This window comes from Apis cerana, linkage group LG12 (assembly GCF_029169275.1).
Source record: "Apis cerana isolate GH-2021 linkage group LG12, AcerK_1.0, whole genome shotgun sequence".
In the NCBI taxonomy this organism is placed as follows: Eukaryota; Metazoa; Arthropoda; class Insecta; order Hymenoptera; family Apidae; genus Apis; species Apis cerana.
Genome location: NC_083863.1, coordinates 7,393,001 through 7,414,519, shown reverse-complemented (window position 1 = coordinate 7,414,519; position 21,519 = coordinate 7,393,001). Strand labels below are relative to the sequence as shown.

Below are 21,519 nucleotides of genomic sequence, written 5' to 3'. Positions count from 1 at the left end.
CACGCCAATGTATATTTATTTCGCAATCTTGTAGCCAAGGGAAAGGTTAAATAATGAAAAATAAAAGGGCGAAACTCTTGATTGCGCATGATGTATTAAGAAGAGGAGGGAGGAAGGAAATGGTATCCGGGAGGGAAGAAAGTTTGGAGTTTGAAGAATTAATGCCTGGAAAGTTTACACGTTACGAAGTTTCGCGTTACCTGGTTCGGGTTAATTTCCACATGAATAAAAAGTGGTTGGAAGGATAGAGAAGTTGAGCTCGGTATCGTTCGGACATGGAAGAATGATGAACGGTGAAAAGTCAGCGGAGAAAGGACGAGGAGAATGGGATAGAGTTGATTCCAGAGAGAGGGAAGATTTTTCTCGTGGATAGAATTTAATGAAACTAACGAACGGATAAAATGATCCGTCCCTGATTAATTTTAATTGGTGGAAGAATTTTAATTTGAGAGAGAAAAAATTGAAGAGAAAGAGTATCTTTTTTAGAATCAATGGCAATTAAAAAAAAGAAGGAAAGAAAGGAAGGAGAAGATAAAGGATTATTAAGAAGGAACGCGTACGGTTATCGCGATGGTTTATCCCTTTAATTCCATTTTCCGTGGACGATTATTTACATAATATCGAGCGAGATGCATCAGCCATTCACCTCTCTCGGCCATTGTAATTTTAAGTTACCAAGGTTGCGGTCTGGTATAATAATTATCCTCTCGTGTATGCGAGAGTTTCCAGCGATGCTCTGCAAATTGGACCGTGCTCCAGGCTATGCGAACATTTTTCTATATTTCTTTTTCTTTTCCTTTTTTCTTTTCGTACCCTGAATAATTTCGTGTAATCGTGATAAATATAGTATACGCTTTATGATCCCTGTGGTTATTATTTTAGCATTTTTTTCAAGTAAATTTTTAGCGTTTCAAAAGGAGTAAAAAGAATCGATCGAATCACCATGATCAAAACGCTTGCAACATTTATATCCCCAAAAAGCTCAATTTCAAAACTTTCGAAAGCAATTACAAATCCCAATATTCCCAAGATCTAAATTCCGAGGACATTAAGATCGAATTAAGCAAACATTTCTAGAAAAAAAAGAAAATGGCAAGAAAAGTCAATTTCCAAGTTTGAAATTGACGAACCGAAATCTAAATGTACTTTAGATTTCAACCTCACGTCTCGACAACTTTCTAAACATTTTGAAGAAAAAAGAAAAGCGTGGAATTTTGAAGGAAACGGGAAAAACCCATCGATATCCAGATGGATTTTACGAAACGGTCGGCTGACACTCGTAACACGGCGTTCGACCTCTCGTAGATCATTCGCAGCGACGTCGTTTGCGCAATCCGTGACACAGAAAGCTGGATGGATCGCTCGCGCGGAACCAGTTCCTGCCCATTTTTCCGTCGATCTTTACGCGCCGGTTGCGCCACCGCGGTGTCGTTGCACCGACGGATCCAACTTGCAAGAGGTTTTCGTGTGGGCCCAGCGCGTGGAATCGCGTAAACGTGGTACAATAATCGGACCCCCCCGGCTTTCTGCCAACTTTCGTAATTCGTAACCAGCACGCGAGACGATAAACCGGCTGTTACATTGTTTCGCCCATTGTTGGCGACGTGGTGTAATTTGTCGGTGCGGTGGAACGGAGGCAGGATATCCAGGTGGATGCTTCCTGGATGAGTCATTGCCCAAGCGTTTCCCGAATGGAAGGGATGCTTGGCCGTCGATCTTTAGGGGCGGAGGAAAAAAAAAAAAAGAGAGGAGCAGCGATAGCATCGAAAGTATAGACTTGTTCAATTCAGAATCGATGAACTCGTCAGAGTTTTATGTAATAATAGTGGTTGGGGAGTAGAAAGAGTTTGTTTCGAGAGGTGATGATTGAACCGAAATGTTGAAAAATCACATTGGAAAATCTTAGGTCGTAGGTTCTGTATTTAACGTAAATGTGAGAAAAGCTACTGTAATTGATTTTAGCGGGAAGAAGTACGGATTAGAAAGTTGTAATATTGAGAATAAGCGTATATATATATATATATGTTTAGAAGGAATTAGTTTCATGCGAGAGAACAGGTGTTTATGCCAAATAGAAAATAATCGTAAAATCGTCGATACGTGAGGTAAATAAATTTGCCTTACCATTCATAGCCTAAACACTTTCCCATCTTTTCACGAAGTTAAACCCTGCTTCATTCCATTCGCAATAACGCGATCGCCCATCATCTCGAACAATCCGATCCAATCCACGATTTTCAATCTTCTCTTTCATTTCGATGCGATTACAAGTTAATTCTCGTCATATCTATTCCAAAAATGGAAACAAAATATCGAAATACACCGCATCGTTTGCCATATTTTTAGAAAAATTTTAAAAAAAATTCTCGACCATCTCTCGAATCCGCGAGCCGTTAAAATTGTCGTTAAAACGAATCTGACCATCGAGGGCAGAAAGAAAGTTGACCTTGATCACGAGAAACTCGGATCCGTGCGGGGAAGATGAATGGAACGGGGTGGATTTCCTTTCAACTCCGCGAGGAATGGGTAAGAAGGAGGTCGCGTGATCGATCGCGGCAAGATCGCGTTTGAGAGTGGGAGAAAAGAGGGAGGAAAGACATCCCCCCGGCTCGAAACGGAGCCACGTTTCCCACGGCGTTCGGCACCTGCTATTGCACCACTATAAAGCTATTTCTGCTCCGCCATTCGTGGACGTTTCACGGGCCGTTGAAACGGCGTTATATTTACCGCTTCCTCGTACTCGAGACGTTCCGCGGCTACTCCCCGTTCTGGGTCAAAAGTCTCCGCGGTCGACGAGGAAGAAAGGGCGGGACAAGTGGCTCGCCAAACGTACGAGTTTCTCGTTTCTTCGCCTCTTTCGCATTGTGCGACCCGGTTGAAACGGAACCTCGAGGACCTTGACTCGGCGTTGATCGAGTTCGAGGATGCGTGGCACGCGGTTTCACGCAATTAGTGGAGTGGAGATTCGTTTTTAATTTTTCAGAGTCGTCGATACTTGATTATTCGTTGTTGAAGCTTGAGCTCTGGCATCTTGACAGGGTTTTCTTTGTGAATAGAGATAACGAAATTGAAAGTTTTTAATTTTTATCGATATGGCGAGGTGAAGAGCTGGAATATGCACTTGTTCTCTGAAATATCGTTGTTTTCGTATGGAATGAAGGGATATTTACGAACGCACGTAAAATTCTGGAAACCCGTAATTCCCCCGGACGTTGTTTCTCTTCTCGTTGGGGAGAGGAAAGAAGTCTGAAACGTAAAAGTTGATGGCTCGTGCGAAAGAAACTCTCCCCGTTGCATCATTTTCCATGTCGGGCAATTCTCCCAAGTACGAGGAAAAAATTTTCCCTTTTTACGTTACCTTTGAAATTTATATTTATATTTTCAAATTATATAACGTAAAGATATTGCATCTTTGTATTTATATATAAATAACGGAACGTCCGAGTGTTCGAAAATTAAACAACCCATAAAACTCGTTTAATTAATCGACATCGATTAAATTAAGGTCCAATTTACTTCAACTAAATGACTTCTTTAAAGTCAATTAAGAGTCTTCAGTAGATCATTGGCAAAGATCGTTGCGAGCAGTATACTTTTAGAAATATTTACCGGCAAATTTATCTTAGAACTCGGTTAAGATTAGAAAAAATTTGAACCGCTATAACTCCAAAGATAATAACTTCCGGTCAACGAACGAAAGATCATTAGAAACGCGGAACCCTGCTCTTTAAAACGCATTTTCATTTATCCCTATAGGACTTCCGGTTCGTGAGATATCATCGCTCAAAGAAAAAGTAATTTTTGTTCATTTATCTTAAACCCGATTAAATTTTATTAAAATTAGGAAAACTTTGAACCGAACTTGTCAACGAGCGAAAAACCATTAGAAGCGCGAAACCTTCCTCTTTGAAACCTACTTTGATTTATCCCGATACGACTTCCGGTTCCCGAGATATCGTCGCGTAAAGCCAAGAGTAATTTTTAATCCTTTACTCTTTTCGTCCTTGTCGCTTACTAGGATCTCTCGCTCCCACCTCGTTAAAACTGACCTATCCCAAACTCGAGACGAGCGTCAGACGATTCCTAGAAAAATGCGTCGTACGCATTTTCAATGAGTCGCGAACTCGTTCATAATCTTTGCTCCAAACTATGGAAACTTCGAATCCTCGTATCTCGGCAACGGATCGAGATGAATCAAAAACCGATTCAAACGGCACGATTTCTTTTATATTTCGAAAGAGTTTCGATTACAAAATTTTCAATTTCTTCTCGCATTTTTTTTTTTTACGTAAGAAAGTTTGCACGACGAATGGTCATGGATGGATATATTTTATCGTATACATTTTGCGCGTGTTTCTTGCCAGGTGAAGATAGTGCGATAAAGAATAATAATGGAGCAGCGCGATTCAAAGGAATTGAAACGAAACCCGGAAAGGGAAGAGGGCAGAACGAAAAAGCAGCGAGACGAGAAGCGGTATAATATCTGGAAGAGGAGCGAAACGGTCGGAAAAACACTCGGCTCGCCGCGAACGATAACTACTTCCGCCGGATACGCCACTCACGGATCCTCCTTTCTCAGCCACGGGGCTCTCTTCCTCCGTGACTTTCGATTTTATTCCCTTTGCCGATCGCCACCCCGCGCGCTATCCCGAAACGCGGTTCGTTCGTGGGATCGTTCGCATCGAAATGAAATTTCCAAAGTGACGAACTTCCCAAGAGTTTCTTATTTACACGATAGAGATCTTTACGAGCACGCGTTGTACATACGGTATGATTTGTATCGAGTAGGATCGAAATCCTTTTATTTCTATTCTATCTCCTCGTGAAAAATCGATCGTTTCATTTTACGAATAAATCCATTCGATCGTACCTCGATCTAGGATATATTTTTCCATTCCAAACGAACGAGTTCCGTTTAAACTGCTCGCGCGAGTACGAAAAGATCCAATTTATCCCTCAATGTTTCTCGAAAAGCGAACGAAACGAGGAAAAAATAGATTTACCGAAACATCTCGACAAGCGTTGACGATCTTCTGCCTCGTGAATGAACTTAATGAACTTAACTTAAAGAACCCTAAGCGGAATTATTACCCCCTCTTGCGTTTGTCTCGTCTCATAAGTTCGACAGGAAAAAGGAACTTATGCGAATCGAGGGTCGAGAAGGATCACGGAGACAGGACAAAGCGTTGGAAGTGGCGGTTTCTACTTTCTGCTCGGCTCTTCTTTCCCCTTCTCCCCCCGCCTCGTGGCCGCTCACTTCCGCTCGCAAATCCTCGCGACGGACGCATTTGGACCTCTTGGCAGCTGCTCAGACGTCTGCGATGAAATATCTAGCACGGCTGACTTTGATCTTCCGTCGCGTGACCGAAACGACCTGGAAGCGCTCGATGCACGCGCGCGGCAAACCGCGAACATCGCGACACTACATTCCTCCGTAACCAGGAAGTCTGCCTGGGATTCGATTTTCGCTTGCGTTTCGAATACTTTTTATTCATTGGCCTTGGTTGGTTCGAGAGAAGGAAGAAACGAATCAACGGCGATTGTGGATCGAGTTTCAATTTTTACGATGCGGATTCTTTGGTACTTTTTTTTTCTAAGTTTGGAATGGATTTTTTTTTCTCTTTGTATGGATAGTTATGGATGTTGATCGCGTGGAGGGTTAGGTGAGAGGAGAGTGAAATTATCGTGGTTATCGATGTTTTTGACGAGAATTTATGAAGGGAAAGCGCAGATGGAGATTGTAAAGGGAAAAAAGATTAATTATTTGGAGAATGGAACGATACGATGCGTTCTATAATTCGTTATTTATACGGGATTGGAAAGAAGAAGTGTACCTGAAGGAAGAAACTTTTCCAGAAACTGTCCACGTTCGGTGATTTATATCCTTTTTACATCCTCTTTTTCAATCTTATTGTAAAATCTCGTTGTTTTTTTCACGGGTATTTAATTAAATTGCGATTTAAATTAAAGCTGTAAATCTTTTCTCAAATAAGAAAGGCATTTACACGAGTTCTCGAGTTTTAAGTTAATTGTTATTTCGATGGCTCGGAATAATTCGATCAAATCGATCGCGAATATTTCTCGAATAAGATGCACGTGATCTATCTCGTGGTTGGCATCGAATGAATCGATGGCATGGTATTTGTTTCGAATGCGAGTGTCGCTACGCGTTTCGAGCTTGCATTCCAAACAAATACCGTGCCATGCATCGGTATTATTCCTTCTCCGACCAACCAACGAATTTCAAACAACTCGTTTTAAATTAAGCTCCTCCAACTCGAAACTAACCTCGATTCGCCTCCACCGTTCTTAATCTCCTTCGCCATTCGAAATAACTCGTTTGTCCCTTTCGATTGATCGAAGACAACACCAACGCTTACATCGAAATTCCTTACCTTCTCCTCCTCCTTCCTCCATGTCATTCCAACCTTGAGAGAATTTTTTTCAACGATACATCCACCCACTCACTCACACACGCGAGAAACTTTCATCAAACCCATGAATTTCAGATAAGGAGCAAGTACCTATCCTCAGAAGTACCTCGAGTAACCTCAACGAGAACCCTCCCCTCGAAACTCCATCGCGGAAAACGTTCTTATTAAAGTAAACCCCCTGGACTCGCGCGAACATAAAATGCCTGGCCGTGTCCCTCGCCGTCGTAAATCAGCCCCGATAGAAACGGGAGCCTCTCTGCCCCTCCCCTCCCCGGCTAAAAACTGTCAAACAACGATTTCACGTTCGCATTGCTAACGAGCGACCTCTCTCGCTCGAGTTCAGTGGCCACGACGCGAGCTTCTAGAGTCGAATTCCACGCCGTATGATTCTAAGCGGTTCGTAATAGACTTTCGGGAAACCGTTGCGTATTTAGAATTTCACGGGAGAAGCTGTGTGATTCACCCGTGCACGTATACGCGGGAATGCGAAGAGGGGAGGGAGGAGAAGCCCGGGCTTCGCATCGATAAACATCGATAAGATCGTTACGATAATATTTTTCCAAGGTAAATGATAAACGTGTACGGAAAAAGTTGATCGAAGCGGGGGTTTATTTTCAAACAATAATTATTGAGTGAATATTATCGACGTGTTAAAAGAAAGCTATGAATAAGATAAGTGGATAATAATATTGGCAATGCGATGTCTCGATTACGAATAAATACATGCCAACGTGAGGTGTTGCGAAACCTATGAATAATGATAATAATATTGGTAATGTCTTGATAACAAGGATCGTGATGTTATAATAAATATCATCGACGCGTTCAAAACTGCGAAGCGATAATAATAGTATTGTGGTAATGGTAGCAGCTTTGTGGTGAAAGAAGAGGAAGAAAGGAAGAAAAGGACGAGGCCGAGAGATTTGGACCGCGATTCCGTGTTCCCGCAGCTGTCGACTCGAGGGTAAACGCGTGCTTGTCAGCAATTTTCGGTAATTGGCACGGCTTAGCACCGCGTCACGTGGAACGAGCGTCGCCGAAAATCAGCCGCGGCGTATTAAAAGGGGTGGAGGAGGGTGGATGGGTGGCCGGTAATTTGCGGAACGAGATTGTTATTGTAATTTTAGCGGCGAATGGACTGTGCGCCGTTTCGGGATAATATAAACTAGTTCAAATGGGTGACGGTGTTTACAAACGTTTCCGTTTAATTTGCGACTGTTTTCGAGTATCCTCGCCTCGTTGGAGCGGGTTTTCGGGAATTCGAGTGATTCGATGATTCTTAGTTTCGCTTTTAACGATTAAAGCGTCTCTGAATGAATGGAAATTTCGAAAGGAAAATTTACCATTTTCCACGAAATGATTAGAATTAAATGTTGTGCGAATTTTAGAATTTCATTTTTTCCCCTTTAATTTTAGCGATTAAAGTGTCTGTTAAATTACTCTGAAAATTTGCTTCGAATCGAAGGACGATAAATAATTTTGACGATCGTTAAAGCAACGTTGAACGGAAGAAAATTGATTTTAACGATATCAAAAATCACGAGATTGCGATTAAAAAATTAATCATCCCTGCGATAAATTCATGCGAAGAGTCTCGGGAAAATAAATAAATAGACAAATAAAATTATTAACATCACAGAGGATTCGATTGTCTATCCTCTAAATGCATAAACGGCCTTGTTTCACGGCCGAATCAACGCGCGTTCCTCCCTTAAAGAGCAGACGAGGTCGTAAAGCAACAGCTACCGGAATAGCAATAAACGTGTGATACGCGTTTTCTTGACTCGGAATCGGTAGTATTATCATTAAGGCTGGCTTTGAGGGTTTGTTTCACTAACGGGGGAATAGTTATTAATCCGACAGGTGGTGACGTTTTATGCGAATCGGGCCCGTTTTAACTGCGGCCATCGGTGTTAACAGTGTTCCTCGTGGATCGATCGTAAAGTACTCCAAGCTGTTGGTGTAAACCGAAACTGAAAATGGCAGCGAGAGATAGAGAGAATATATACGGACGTTGGCACGATTTGGAAACGGGCTCGATCAATTGATCTTATAACAGCCATCTCCTTAATCGTCCAATTAAGGAGATATTGGAAAATGGGCAATAATTGCTTCTCGCGAAACCTTCTCAAATTTTGCTCGAGCGAAGGAAAACCGCTTACTCAGATTCATACTCGGATGGAAAAGAGAAATCTTACTTTGGATATCCTCGTTGAATAATCCTCGTTTCCTTGAAAGAAGGGGCGAGATTTTTTAATAAAAGAGGAAAGAAAGGAAGAAAGGAGAGGAGAGTCACGATAGCCACGTGATACGTGACTCGAAAGAAGGAAATAGAAAAATTTCATTTTGGTCCTCCGTTGGAACTTAATTTGCAGGATGGTGTTGCTTTCGTAGTAAAAAATGCAACGTCTGGTTGGCCGAAAAGTCGTGGAGAGACGGAGATGGTGGAGAGGAGGAAGGCGAGTTATTTCCCAGCCAACGTGATTCCTTGGCTGTAACTTAAACCGGTAGTGGAGTCTCTTTGATGAGATCATGGAAAAATAAAAAGAACGAGGCAGGAAGGAAAAATGTGTGCCAGATGACGGCACGCTGTCGGAGAAAGAAATTGCCGATTGCCGAGTCACATCGTGTAACAAGGTTTAAAATAATCGTCGATAAAATGGAAATTAATTCGTTTCCAAGAGTTGTGCAAATGATAAATTTATGACAATGAGAGACTATCGATCAACTTCAATCTTAAATAAATTAACCAAAATATTCATTAAATTTTGAAATTCTTTCCCAGCTCTCTGAAACTTTCATCGCGAGTTTAAACCTCGACTACATTTTAAACTCTGCATCTTCTAAATATGATTTTTGCCTGATTGGAACATCGATACGTCGAATTAATATTTATCTCGAGATTCATTTACGTCATCATCCTTTAAACTTACACGAACGAATGGTTCCTTTTTTTCCCCAAAAATTACGCAACAAGTAGAATTAATCAAATTGACTCGAAATGAAATTCTCGAGCCATGTTCAAACAAGGAAGGAAAATTGTACGAAATTACCCTGTTTGGAACTCAAAGACAATTTACTTGGCCGTCGAAAATCCCCCTCTTAATCAACGGCGATTTTAATTAAGAAGGGAATAAGGGGATAGAACGTCTTTTCCTGTTCATTTTCCGTTGCATAATCCGCGACAGCGAGAGACGGTAACGGTACACCCTCGGCGCATATTTCTCGAACGAAGGCGGTGTCAGATGCTGGTGCATTAGCAGCTTCAGATCTCGTCTCCTGGCGCGGTAACACAATATCTCGAGCTAAAACAACCACAACTTGCAGTTGCGTCGAGCTTCTGCCGGGGCGGAGAGAGACGGTCTGGAATTATCATTGTTGACAGTCGGCCGACAAAAGTTTAACTTGGTGAAATCGTCGCGTCATAAATAATAAAGGTGGAAGGAAATCTGGGTTACTCGACTGTCGTGTTATAAATATAGCGGCTCGAGGATTCTTTTTTCCAATTCGAATTCGAATTTTCGTTGGTGGAGGAAAAGAGAAACTTATCGAGCTACGAGATCTCGAAATTTGATGTCGAAAATTCTGCATGATTATAATTCGGTAAGAGAGAAGATTTGTGATGGATGTTTGAAGTCGAAAATGAGCGTAATGCAAATTTCGAGATGGTAGGTGTAATTTAGGAAATAGAAGGAGTCCCTGCGAGGGAATTTCACAGTAATGAAATTCGAATTTTAGTGGCGTGTAGTAACCATGGGAACAGCTGTGGGTTACGACGAGTCGTAAAATCTTGACCTCCATGGACACCAGGTCGATAGAGCATAGTTGGGAGACTATTCGAAACTTGCTGAATCTAAGAAACTATGCTACGACTTTGAAAGATTTAGATGCAAACGTGGAGGAACGGTGTCGAGGTAATTTATGAAATTTATTTCCATCGTCGTTAAAAAATGTTTGGACGCGTTTTAAACTTTGAGGAGATTGGGCAGAGATCTATCTTGAAAAGATTCAAAATAATTTTCGACCACCACCGGTTACTTATTCACGCGGAACCGAACGACGAAACTAGAATTGTACATTGTTTTGCGCAATTACGTATGCCTGGATAGTTGCATAGTCGCATCACGCGAGGAAATCGCGGAAACGATGTAATTTATCCAGTACTTGGCGAGGGCGGGATCGCTTTCCGTTTACTTCTCTTGTCAACTTGCGTGCAAACTTGTTCCCTCAGATGTTGGAATTCTCTTCCACAACATCTTCACTTAACAAACCCTGTTTTCCTAACGAATACACTCCACTCGTAACTGTGCAAACTCGTGTCGCCAAACAATATCAAAATTGATCGATTTCTTTTAGAATAAATTATATCAAAGAAATAATTTCTCCGTACGTAACATAGATCGTAATTCCTTGAGATTTTACGAGAAAATAAATAAATATCGAATCTACGTTATTCTCTATACAGTTTATACGTTAAAGAATCAACATATTTAAACGGATTTGCAAACTTACTATCCTCTACGATCCGACATTTCGCTTTTCTTCAAATTCTTCGAACACAATTTCTCTCAAGATTCGGTCTTCCTCGTAAGATTCAGGGCTTCGCTCAAAGGCGTGGAGTCGACAAACTTTGAAGGATACTTTCTTCTCTCGGCAGCCAACTTATCGAATCGACAGGCAAACGCTGGATAGAAGAGGATTCTCTCTGCTGTTAATGCACGTTTTGTGCGAATTCAACGTCGGGGTTTCGCCTCGATGGAAAATTGGCGAGGGGGAAAGGCAAATAACGGAATGGATCGCGCGATAAAAACGTTGCCATATCGAAACGTTCGACAAATTCGTACACAAAGGGCTTGCGCGTTTCAAGAGGAATTGCCATTCACGCGAAAAATATTTTCCCTTTGATTATTTTGCAAATTGATCACGTCGATCAAAGTATTTCGTAGTATATTCAGCCTTCTTAATTCTCAAGAAGGATTAAATCGTAATCTCTAAAATGAGATTCTTGACAAGTGGGAGAAGGATAGTTTTAATTTATTTCGAGGAAATAAAATCGGAGAAGAAAGTTAAGATAAAGAAGCAGCGAAGTTCGATTGCCTTCCTCGCTTTTTTTTTCCTCGGGGGTAAAGGTACGATTGTACCTTTAGAATCACGATTGAAAGTTTCGTGGTTCGCGGATTGTTGCCGCACGATTGCGAGGATGAATTGATTCGACGGATGAAGTTGGCGAGAAAAAGAAGAAGAGAGAGAAGAAGAAACTCTGAAAAAAAGCGAGAACTCGTTCATCCTTTTACAGAAACGACTGACGGACCGCCTGAAGCATTTTCATCAGACCTTATCTTTCCACCTCTTTCAATATACCATCGCGATCAGATGTCACGCTGAAATCGTTTTAATTAAAATCGACAGGAACTTCGAAACGTTATCAACTCGTGTCGCCATATCGTTCCATATTTGCCGTTAAACGTTAACGCTTCTCAGAAATTAATTGAGATCATAGAGCGTTTCCTTTGAGAAGATCAAGTGTCGAATTAGAGAAATTGAAACCGATCTGATACTTTGATTTTTAAAAAGAGAAAAAAGAAAAGGGAATTTGTTTTGGAGGAATGAGACTTCGAGAAGGATTATTATTTATATTATATTCAAGAATTTTACATTCACTTTACGGGACGGAAAAATTCACGGTGAAAAATTTATTTATATTTAATTTTGCACATCGTATGTGTACACGATATCTGTCGATTTCATTTTCGTTTCAAGGATCGAAATGATAATGGAGAAAAAGTTGGAGGAAATAGATGCATACGCGATCAAAGTTATTGACTGGTTCGACGGTGATTCGCTATTATATTTATTTTGCGAACGGATGCCAGAGAGTATCTCGTGCGAAGCTAACATCTGCCCTCTCGCAATGCAAATACCTCGAGGCGATATATTCGCGACGCACGAATGCAGTCGATCGATGACTAAGAGATGTATATTTAAAAAACGTTCAAACGTATATTTATCGAATACATTCGTCGTAGATCGTATTTCAGCTTATTACGGATCACTCATCGACAATTAACATTGAACGAACAGCGTTATACTTGTTATCTCTCATCTATTCCTATTTCTTCGCGCTTAAATATCCTTACCGTTTTGCGATCCGATAATTGGATAATTTTACGAAATATCGGAATAATTGTTACTTAAAAATGATGATATTTCTAGCACTATTTTTTTTTTTCTCTTCGAACGATTTTTGTTCGAATGTAAAGAGCGCTTGAAAAATCACAAAGGCAGAGAAAAAGATAGTAATCCTTTCTATTTGCACGGCGATAAAAACAGTTGTACATTACATCCGAGATAAAACTCTTTTAACTCTTGAAATTCACTCGTATATTCCCAGCAACAATTACACGATATTTCACCACGTGTTTGCCCCGTCATATCATAGCGATGGAACCCGTGTATTCCACGGTGAAAACGCTCGAGATAAATTGTTAAATTAATTAGAAGTCTGTTGCCGTTGAAACGAGTATCGCGAAAATTCATGTCCACGTCTACGGAGTCGCTGTGAATCGAGCCCGTTTTTCCCCCTTTCTTTTCAACCGCACCGTGTATATCTCCGGAATGAAAATGAAAATCTCGACGGAGGAATCTCGATGTTACGAGTGGCAACCGAGAAATAATGATGTTGCGTCCGATCGAACGAAACTTTCGGAATGCAATTCCCCTTTTTTAACCAATTATAGGCGAACGAAAGTTGCTCTTGGAATATTTTCCGCGTGTGCATAAGAAAAATACTTTTTTTTTTTTTTTACGTCGATCCTTCCTCGCTTATTGCTGTTACCAATCTTTATTGAAACGTTATTGTTTTCCCTTTTTAGACCACCGATTGATCCAATATTTGAAATCAAAAGCAATAGCACGATAGAAAATTGAATTTCGAATTAAATTGTCAAATGTTATATTACTTTTGTTATATTATATTAGAAGAATGATGTAAAGATTAATTTTCAAATTTTAGAAACTCGAAGAGAGTTTTTATTATAATTAAATTCCTGGAATAATAACGATATAGGATTTTCAATTTTAAAATTTTTTAACCCGTGTTAAAGTTAATTAATTGGTCTTTGTCATTCCAGCTATTTAATAAAATACACGTTACGCATATTTTTGCATACGAAATAATGTGTGCACGGGGGGGAGGGGGAGAAAGAGAGAAGACGAGAGTTATCGCGGATAATTACGAAACAAACGATACATCATTCAAAGGAAAAAGTTCCCTTTTGTATCCGCGAAAATCAATCGAACGAAAACTCGAGGATCTAATTACGGCCATCCTGCGCGACCCTCGTTTCTTAATTGATTAATGATGGATGTAACTGTGTACAAGCAATCGTAGACGTTTTTAGAACGAGCCGGTATTTTAATTGAGATAAATACGTGTTAACCGTGCGCCTGGATCGCCACTTCCAAAGGCAGATACGTAATTACAAACGACTGGCTCGGTTGAGAACCGAGCGATAATATACAGGCTTTATCACTGGGAGAGATCCACGGATGATTATTATTAATTAGCCAGTGGCTCGTAATTGCACGTCTCTACCACGGCTAGAAATCCACTTGGAATAGTCCTCTTTCTCTTTCATTATGTTGAAATATATTTACTCTCGTCGGATGCATTAATCATGGAAACAAGTATCCAAGGAGCTCGAAAATGGAGAAATGAATTCGTTATTGCGATAGGATTCATCCGATGGATCTTGTTAAGGAAAGTGGAATCATCGTGGATATGCTAAGTATAATCCGTTTGGGATTGGGATTATGGGATAATATCTTAACGGTATCGCTGATTAGTTGTTTGATCCGTAATTCGGAAATTGCGCAACGATTCGTGTCATTTCCGTTGGACAGAGGTGGGCTTGCGCGGCGAGCGAATGGATGCATTTTGATGCAAAGTATTGATCCAAAATGGCAAAGGGCTTTGTGCGGTTTTTAGATCGGTCTTCTGGTAACAATGCAATTTTGGTAAAAGGTACATGGGATGGCGACAAAATGGCGGGGAAATATTCTATTTTCGAGCGAGTGGATGCAATGCGGCGATGCATTCGATCTCGTAGATACACCTAGGGCGGGATTTTCAAGCGTTAGAGAGATTATAGGAAAAGTGAGAGTTTGTCCAATGTTGAAACGATGATTAATCACCGCTTTTAGAGTTTAGAGGTAATTGGTCTCTCGCAACGGAGGGAAGTAATTATCGATATCTATAGTTTCAGGGGAATTTAAGGATGAGATAGCGAAATTATGGCTTTGACTATTAGTCAATCGAGTTAAACTTCTCGGTTTAAAATCGAACATTAATCATAGCGTTAGAAAGTTTTTGTGCGGATGCCGAGTGTTGATGTCGAACGAGTATCTTTTTTCTTTTTTTCCATTCGAAATGGCCGATTACGACACGATAGACGATGCGACACGAAGAGGACACGCGAACTTACTACTTACGAATGGAAACGACTTAGACTTGTTCATGCGTGTGAACGAATCAATTCCATGGTTGGACAACGGTTGGAATAAAGCGTAATATCGTTGCGTAATCCTAACGTTAAATCTGAAATCACTGAAACGATCATGAAATTTCTACAACATATTTATCGATACGATCACGCGATTACTTTTGTGCATCCGGGGTGCAACCGGCTTGAAACGAAAGACATTCATTCTACGATTGCGCGTAAAATACCCGAGGTTGTCGCGTTTATCCGTCGAACTTATTAATTTATGTCACGCAGCCGGGCGCCAGAAGTTGAGTTACGATATGTTCTCACGAAAAGGCTCGTGATATCAGGCCCTCATCATATGGAGAACGAAAATATAAATACCGTAATACGAGGAGAAACGTGTATTGAATCGCTTATTGCATAATCGCCATTCAACTCGAACTTTGTTTTTTTTTTTCTTTATATCTCCGACGAAGAGACAAGAGCAACGAAAATAGATCTGTCAGGGTGCGGCCCGCGAAAATGAATTTTACATTTTAACTTCGATACGCGAGTAGTTTGATTATTTAAAAAGATATACAATTCGTAAAAGCGTTGAAGATGCTTTTCGAATGTTGCACAACTGCAAGAAATTATGTGCGCGTGTTGTAAGAAGAAAAAATTCACGAATGATTCTCAGGAAATGCTTCGTTGCATTTGAATAACCGCTATACTGTATGCGAATACGTGTACGTTGATACGTAACACGGCACAGAAGGGTGAATATCCTGCAAAGCTTATTCTGAGAATAATCGTTTGACCCGTCTACCGGAGATACCCATTTTCCAATAATTTAAACCGTATACCGTGTAATTTACGATCGATCCAGGAGAATTTATTTTCATAGCGTAATTATAGCAGTACAAGCAGCGATTTAATAAGTTGCGAGCTTATGAAAATTTTAAATATCATAAAATTACACAAATGTACGTTACAAATTATATATAGTTCGTTCCATGCTATTTATAATTATAAGAATCAAATTTTTTTTTACAATCATCTGTAATAAATAAAAATTTTGTCCAATTATAAACGCCGAGTATTTACGACATCGATGATAAATTTTTCGAAATACGCACGCACTTGCGTAAAAATAGAATTTTTATGCGCCTGCGTGAATGTAGAATTTTTGGCGCCCAATTTCGGAGTTATGCGCATGCGTCGATCTAATGCGTAGAAAGTGCGTAGAAACTTTCAACATGGCGGAAATGGTAGCCAAATTAGAGTCGTTTCTTTCGTATACATAAGGTATTGTGCTTCTTTCGTATACATAATTATATATTATATATATATATATAGTATATACATTAATATACGTAGGTATATTATGTATATCCAATATTAATAATATTATATATCCATTATTTGATCCTATGAAATTAGATAACGATAATTATTGCGTAATATAAGTAATGTGAAAATTTCGTGTAAGATATAGACATTGTAGAGTAATATTACATTTTCCACATTTCCAAATCGATTTATATTTTGTGTTATTCGATCGATGATGATAAAATTATCATAAGATTATTCTAAAATCTTGTTTACATTCGTAGATATTTTAGGTTAGAATAATGTTTTCTAATTTTAAGTTGATTAAAACTTTTCAAGACATATATAACAATTGTTTGATCGTCTAATATTCGATAATGAAAACAAGTATAATTATTTTAAAATTTCGTATAATGTTCTTTTATTGTAGTTTCAAATAATATATTTTATCTTTATAGATAAATTAAGGTATTATAGGTAAATTTCTTAAATATATTATATCGGATTATTCTATAATATTCATAATTATAAGAATCAAAATCTTTTTCTATAAATAATATTTTCTAACAAATAATTTTTTCAATTATAAATGCCCAGTATACATCAATCTGTGTATAAAGTTTCAAAGTGGTGGAAATGACAGCGAAATGACAATCGTGAAAAAATTATACTTCAAGTATGTAAGTTAATTAATATATTAATATACTAATAACATATCGTGTAATTTATTATTTGATATCAAAATACAATAATGATATACTTATTGCGTAATACGTGAAAACGAAATTTCGTATATAAAAAGTGTGAAAAGATATTGTAGGTTAGTGTTTCATTTTCCATATTCATAAAGTCGATTTCTACTTTGTGAGCTATCGTATATTAATTATCGATCGCGTGAAAATCAATAAGGAAAAAAATGTCGTAAAATTAACGAAAATCTTGTATTTTGTATGACGTTCATAGATATTATAAATTAGGCATCCTTCATTCGTAAATTGATTAATATCTTTGCCATGTATTATGTCTAAATCGTTATTTTATCGTGTAATTATCTGTAACGTTAAAAATTATATTAATTATAAAATTATATAATTTCGTTTGGTATTTCTTTCGAATGTAGATTCGAATGGTATATTTGGTATTTATATAAATCGATTATTTTTTTATACACGATTATTCTATGGTATATTGATTATAGGAATCGAAATTTCTTTTTATAATATTTTCTAATAAGTAATTTTTAATTATAAGTATAATTCAATATTTATGATATCGATGTATAAATTTTTCGAAAATGCGTATGTGTAGGTGAATATAAAATTTTATACGCTTGCGCAAATGCAAAAATTATAGTGCGCTTGCGTAATGCATAATTTTGGCGCTCAATTTCATGGTTCTACGCATGCGTCGATCTAATACGTACAACGTAGTTTCAATATGGCGGAAATGATAGCTAAAAGAAAATAATAGAAAAATTATATTTTTCTCGCGTACGTAAATTGATTAATATATTAATAAAATCGTGTATCGATTATTTGGACCCATGAAATTAGCTAATATATAGTTATTTCTTAATATATGGAAATATATGAAAATTGAAAATCGAAAATTAAAATTATTCTAAAATCTTGTTTGTATTTATAGATATTGTAGCTTAGAATTGTATTTTCTAATTTTAAGTTGATTAATTTTTTGCAAAATGTACAATTCTTCGATCGTGTGATATTCAATAATGACAATAGTTATAACTATTCAAAAAATTCGTATCTTAAGAAAATGTAACTTCAAATGATATATTTTTGTAAATTATTTCTAAATATATTACATAGACTTATTTTATAACATTCATAATTGGATGTATCTTTTTTTATAAATAATATTTTATAACAAATAATTTTTTCAATAATAAATTCCTAATATGCATCAATCTAACGTGTAAAATAGTAGTTTCAATATGGCGGAAAAGACAGTGAAGTAATAGTCGTGAAAAAATTGTAATAATAAAAAACTTTCGGGTACGTAAGTTAACTAATATATTAATTAGATATTGTGTATGGATTCTTTAATCTCGCAAGGTTCGATAACGATACAGTTATTGCGTAATAAATGAAAATAACGAGAAAATTTTCCACATGGTGGAAATGGACAATAGGAGGTTAGTGTTGCATTTTCTATATTCATAAATTATACTATTTATACGATTTATACTATTTTAGGTATCTTATAATAATTATTTGATCGCGTAAAAATCGATAATAAGAAAATTGTCGTAAGAGTAACAAAGATATAGCATTCGAAGACATTGTACATTAGATAGGCGTTTTGCGTATGTTAATTAATATATCTATAGGATATATTATATTTTCAATCGTTATTTTATCGTGTAATTATTAGTAAGAGTTAGAAATTATATTAGTTTCAAAATTTCGTTTAGCACTCGTCTCGAATATAGATTCGGTTGACATATATCGTACTTATATAAACCGATTAATCATTTTTTTATACGCAATTGTTTTATGATATTATTAATTTTTGGAAATCGAGATTTCTTGTTTTAATATTTTCCAATAAATAATTTTTCAATTATGAATAGTTATTTTTTGTGATATCGATCTATAAATCGAAATGTAGGAATATATAGATGAACATGGAATTTTAGGACGCTTGCGCACATGCAAAAATTATAGTGCGCTTGCGTAATGCATAATTTTGGCGCCTAATTTCACGATTATACGCATGCGTCGATCTAATGCGTATAAAGTGGTTTCAATATGGCGGAAAAGACAGTGAAGTGATTGTCGTGAAAAGATTGTAGCTTTTTCGGATACATAAGTTAACTAGTATATTAATTAGAAACTGTGTACGGATTCTTTGATCTCGCGAAGTTCGATAACGATACAGTTATTGCGTAATACATGAAAATAACGAGAAAATTTCCATGTGGTGGGAACAGACATTAGAGGTTAGTATTGCATTTTCCACATTTAATCGATTTATACTATTTTACGTATCTTATAATAATTATTCGATTGCGTGAAAATTGTTAATAAGAAAATTATTGTAAGATTAAGGAAGATCTCATATAGCATTAGAAAACATACATTAGGCAGGCGTCTTTCATTCGTATGTTGATTAATATATCTATAGGATATATTGTATTTTCAATCGTTATTTTATTGTGTAATTACCAGTAAGAGTTAGAAATTATATTAGTTTCAAAATTTCGTTTAGCACTCGTCTCGAATATAGATTCGGTTGACATATATCGTACTTGTATAAACCGATTAATCATTTTTTTATACGCAATTGTTTTATGATATTATTAATTTTTAGAAATCGAGATTTCTTGTTTTAATATTTCCCAATAAATAATTTTTCAATTATGAATAGTTATTTTTTGTGATATCGATCTATAAATCGAAATGTAGGAATATATAGATGAACATGGAATTTTAGGACGCTTGCGCACATGCAAAAATTATAGTGCGCTTGCGTAATGCATAATTTTGGTGTCTAATTTCGCGATTATACGCATGCGTCGATCTAATACGTATGAAGTAGTTTCAATATGGCGGAAAAGACAGTGAAATGATTGTCGTGAAAAGATTGTAGTTTTTTCGGGTACATAAGTTAACTAATATATTAATTAGATATTGTGTATGGATTCTTTGATCTCGCGAGGTTTGATAACGATACAGTTATTGCGTAATACGTGAAAATAACGAAAAAATTTCCCATGTGGTGGGAATATACATTGAAGGTTAGTTTTGCATTTTCTATATTTATAAATCGATTTATACCATGTTAGGCATTGTATAACAATTATTCGATCACGTGAAATTTCGGTAATGAGAAAATGTTCGTAAAATTAACGAAGTTCTCGTTCAAAGACTTTGTACATTAGGCAGGCGTTTTTCATTCGTATGTTGACTAATATATCTGTAGGATATATTATATTTTCAATCGTTATTTTATCATGTAATTACCAGTAAGAGTTAGAAATTATATTAGTTTCAAAATTTCGTTTAGCACTCGTCTCGAATATAGATTCGGTTGACATATATCGTACTTGTATAAACCGATTAATCATTTTTTTATACGCAATTGTTTTATGATATTATTAATTTTTAGAAATCGAGATTTCTTGTTTTAATATTTTCCAATAAATAATTTTTCAATTATAAATAGTTTTTTTTTGTCATATCGATCTATAAATCGAAATGTAGGAATATATAGATGAACATGGAATTTTAGGACGCTTGCGCACATGCAAAAATTATAGTGCGCTTGCGTAATGCATAATTTTGGCGCCTAATTTCGCGATTATACGCATGCGTCGATCTAATACGTATAAAGTAGTTTCAATATGGCGGAAAAGACAGTGAAATGATTGTCGTGAAAAGATTGTAGTTTTTTCGGGTACATAAGTTAACTAGTATATTAATTAGAAACTGTGTACGGATTCTTTGATCTCGCGAAGTTCGATAACGATACAGTTATTGCGTAATACGTGAAAATAACGAGAAAATTTCCCATGTGGTGGGAACAGACATTAGAGGTTAGTGTTGCATTTTCCACATTTATAAATCGATTTATACTATTTTACGTATCTTATAATAATTATTCGATTGCGTGAAAATTGTTAATAAGAAAATTATTGTATAGTGTATTAAGGAAGATCTCATATAGCATTAGAAAACATTGTACATTAGGCAGGCGTCTTTCATTCGTATGTTGACTAATATATCTGTAGGATATATTATATTTTCAATCGTTATTTTATCATGTAATTATTAGTAAGAGTTAGAAATTATATTAGTTTCAAAATTTCGTTTAGCACTCGTCTCGAATATAGATTCGGTTGACATATATCGTACTTGTATAAACCGATTAATCATTTTTTTATACGCAATTGTTTTATGATATTATTAATTTTTAGAAATCGAGATTTCTTGTTTTAATATTTTCCAATAAATAATTTTTCAATTATAAGTTATTTTTTGTGATATCGATCTATAAATCGAAATGTAGGAATATATAGATGAACATGGAATTTTAGGACGCTTGCGCACATGCAAAAATTATAGTGCGCTTGCGTAATGCATAATTTTGGCGCCTAATTTCGCGATTATACGCATGCGTCGATCTAATGCGTATAAAGTGGTTTCAATATGGCGGAAAAGACAGTGAAATGATTGTCGTGAAAAGATTGTAGTTTTTACATAAGTTAACTAGTATATTAATTAGAAACTGTGTACAGATTCTTTGATCTCGCGAAGTTCGATAAC

The 21,519-nt window shown here is 36.9% G+C and overlaps 1 protein-coding gene across 26 annotated transcripts in view; it reads left to right on the top strand.

Annotated features, from left to right (window-relative positions):
* Positions 1-21,519, top strand: part of LOC108004228 (uncharacterized) — a 262,800-nt gene that overhangs the window by 83,419 nt on the left and 157,862 nt on the right. The window contains exon 1 of one of the 26 annotated variants that reach the window (XM_062082825.1): positions 16,183-18,386. The exons of 22 other annotated variants lie outside the window; for them this stretch is intronic. In XM_062082825.1, the coding sequence (XP_061938809.1) occupies positions 18,364-18,386 (23 nt within the window). In that variant the 5' untranslated portion in view covers positions 16,183-18,363. Of the gene's footprint in view, positions 1-16,182; positions 18,387-18,894; positions 19,194-19,664; positions 19,992-21,519 lie in introns of those variants that run through there. 3 more of the 26 variants (XM_062082837.1, XM_062082836.1, XM_062082835.1) reach the window with 3 other exon arrangements.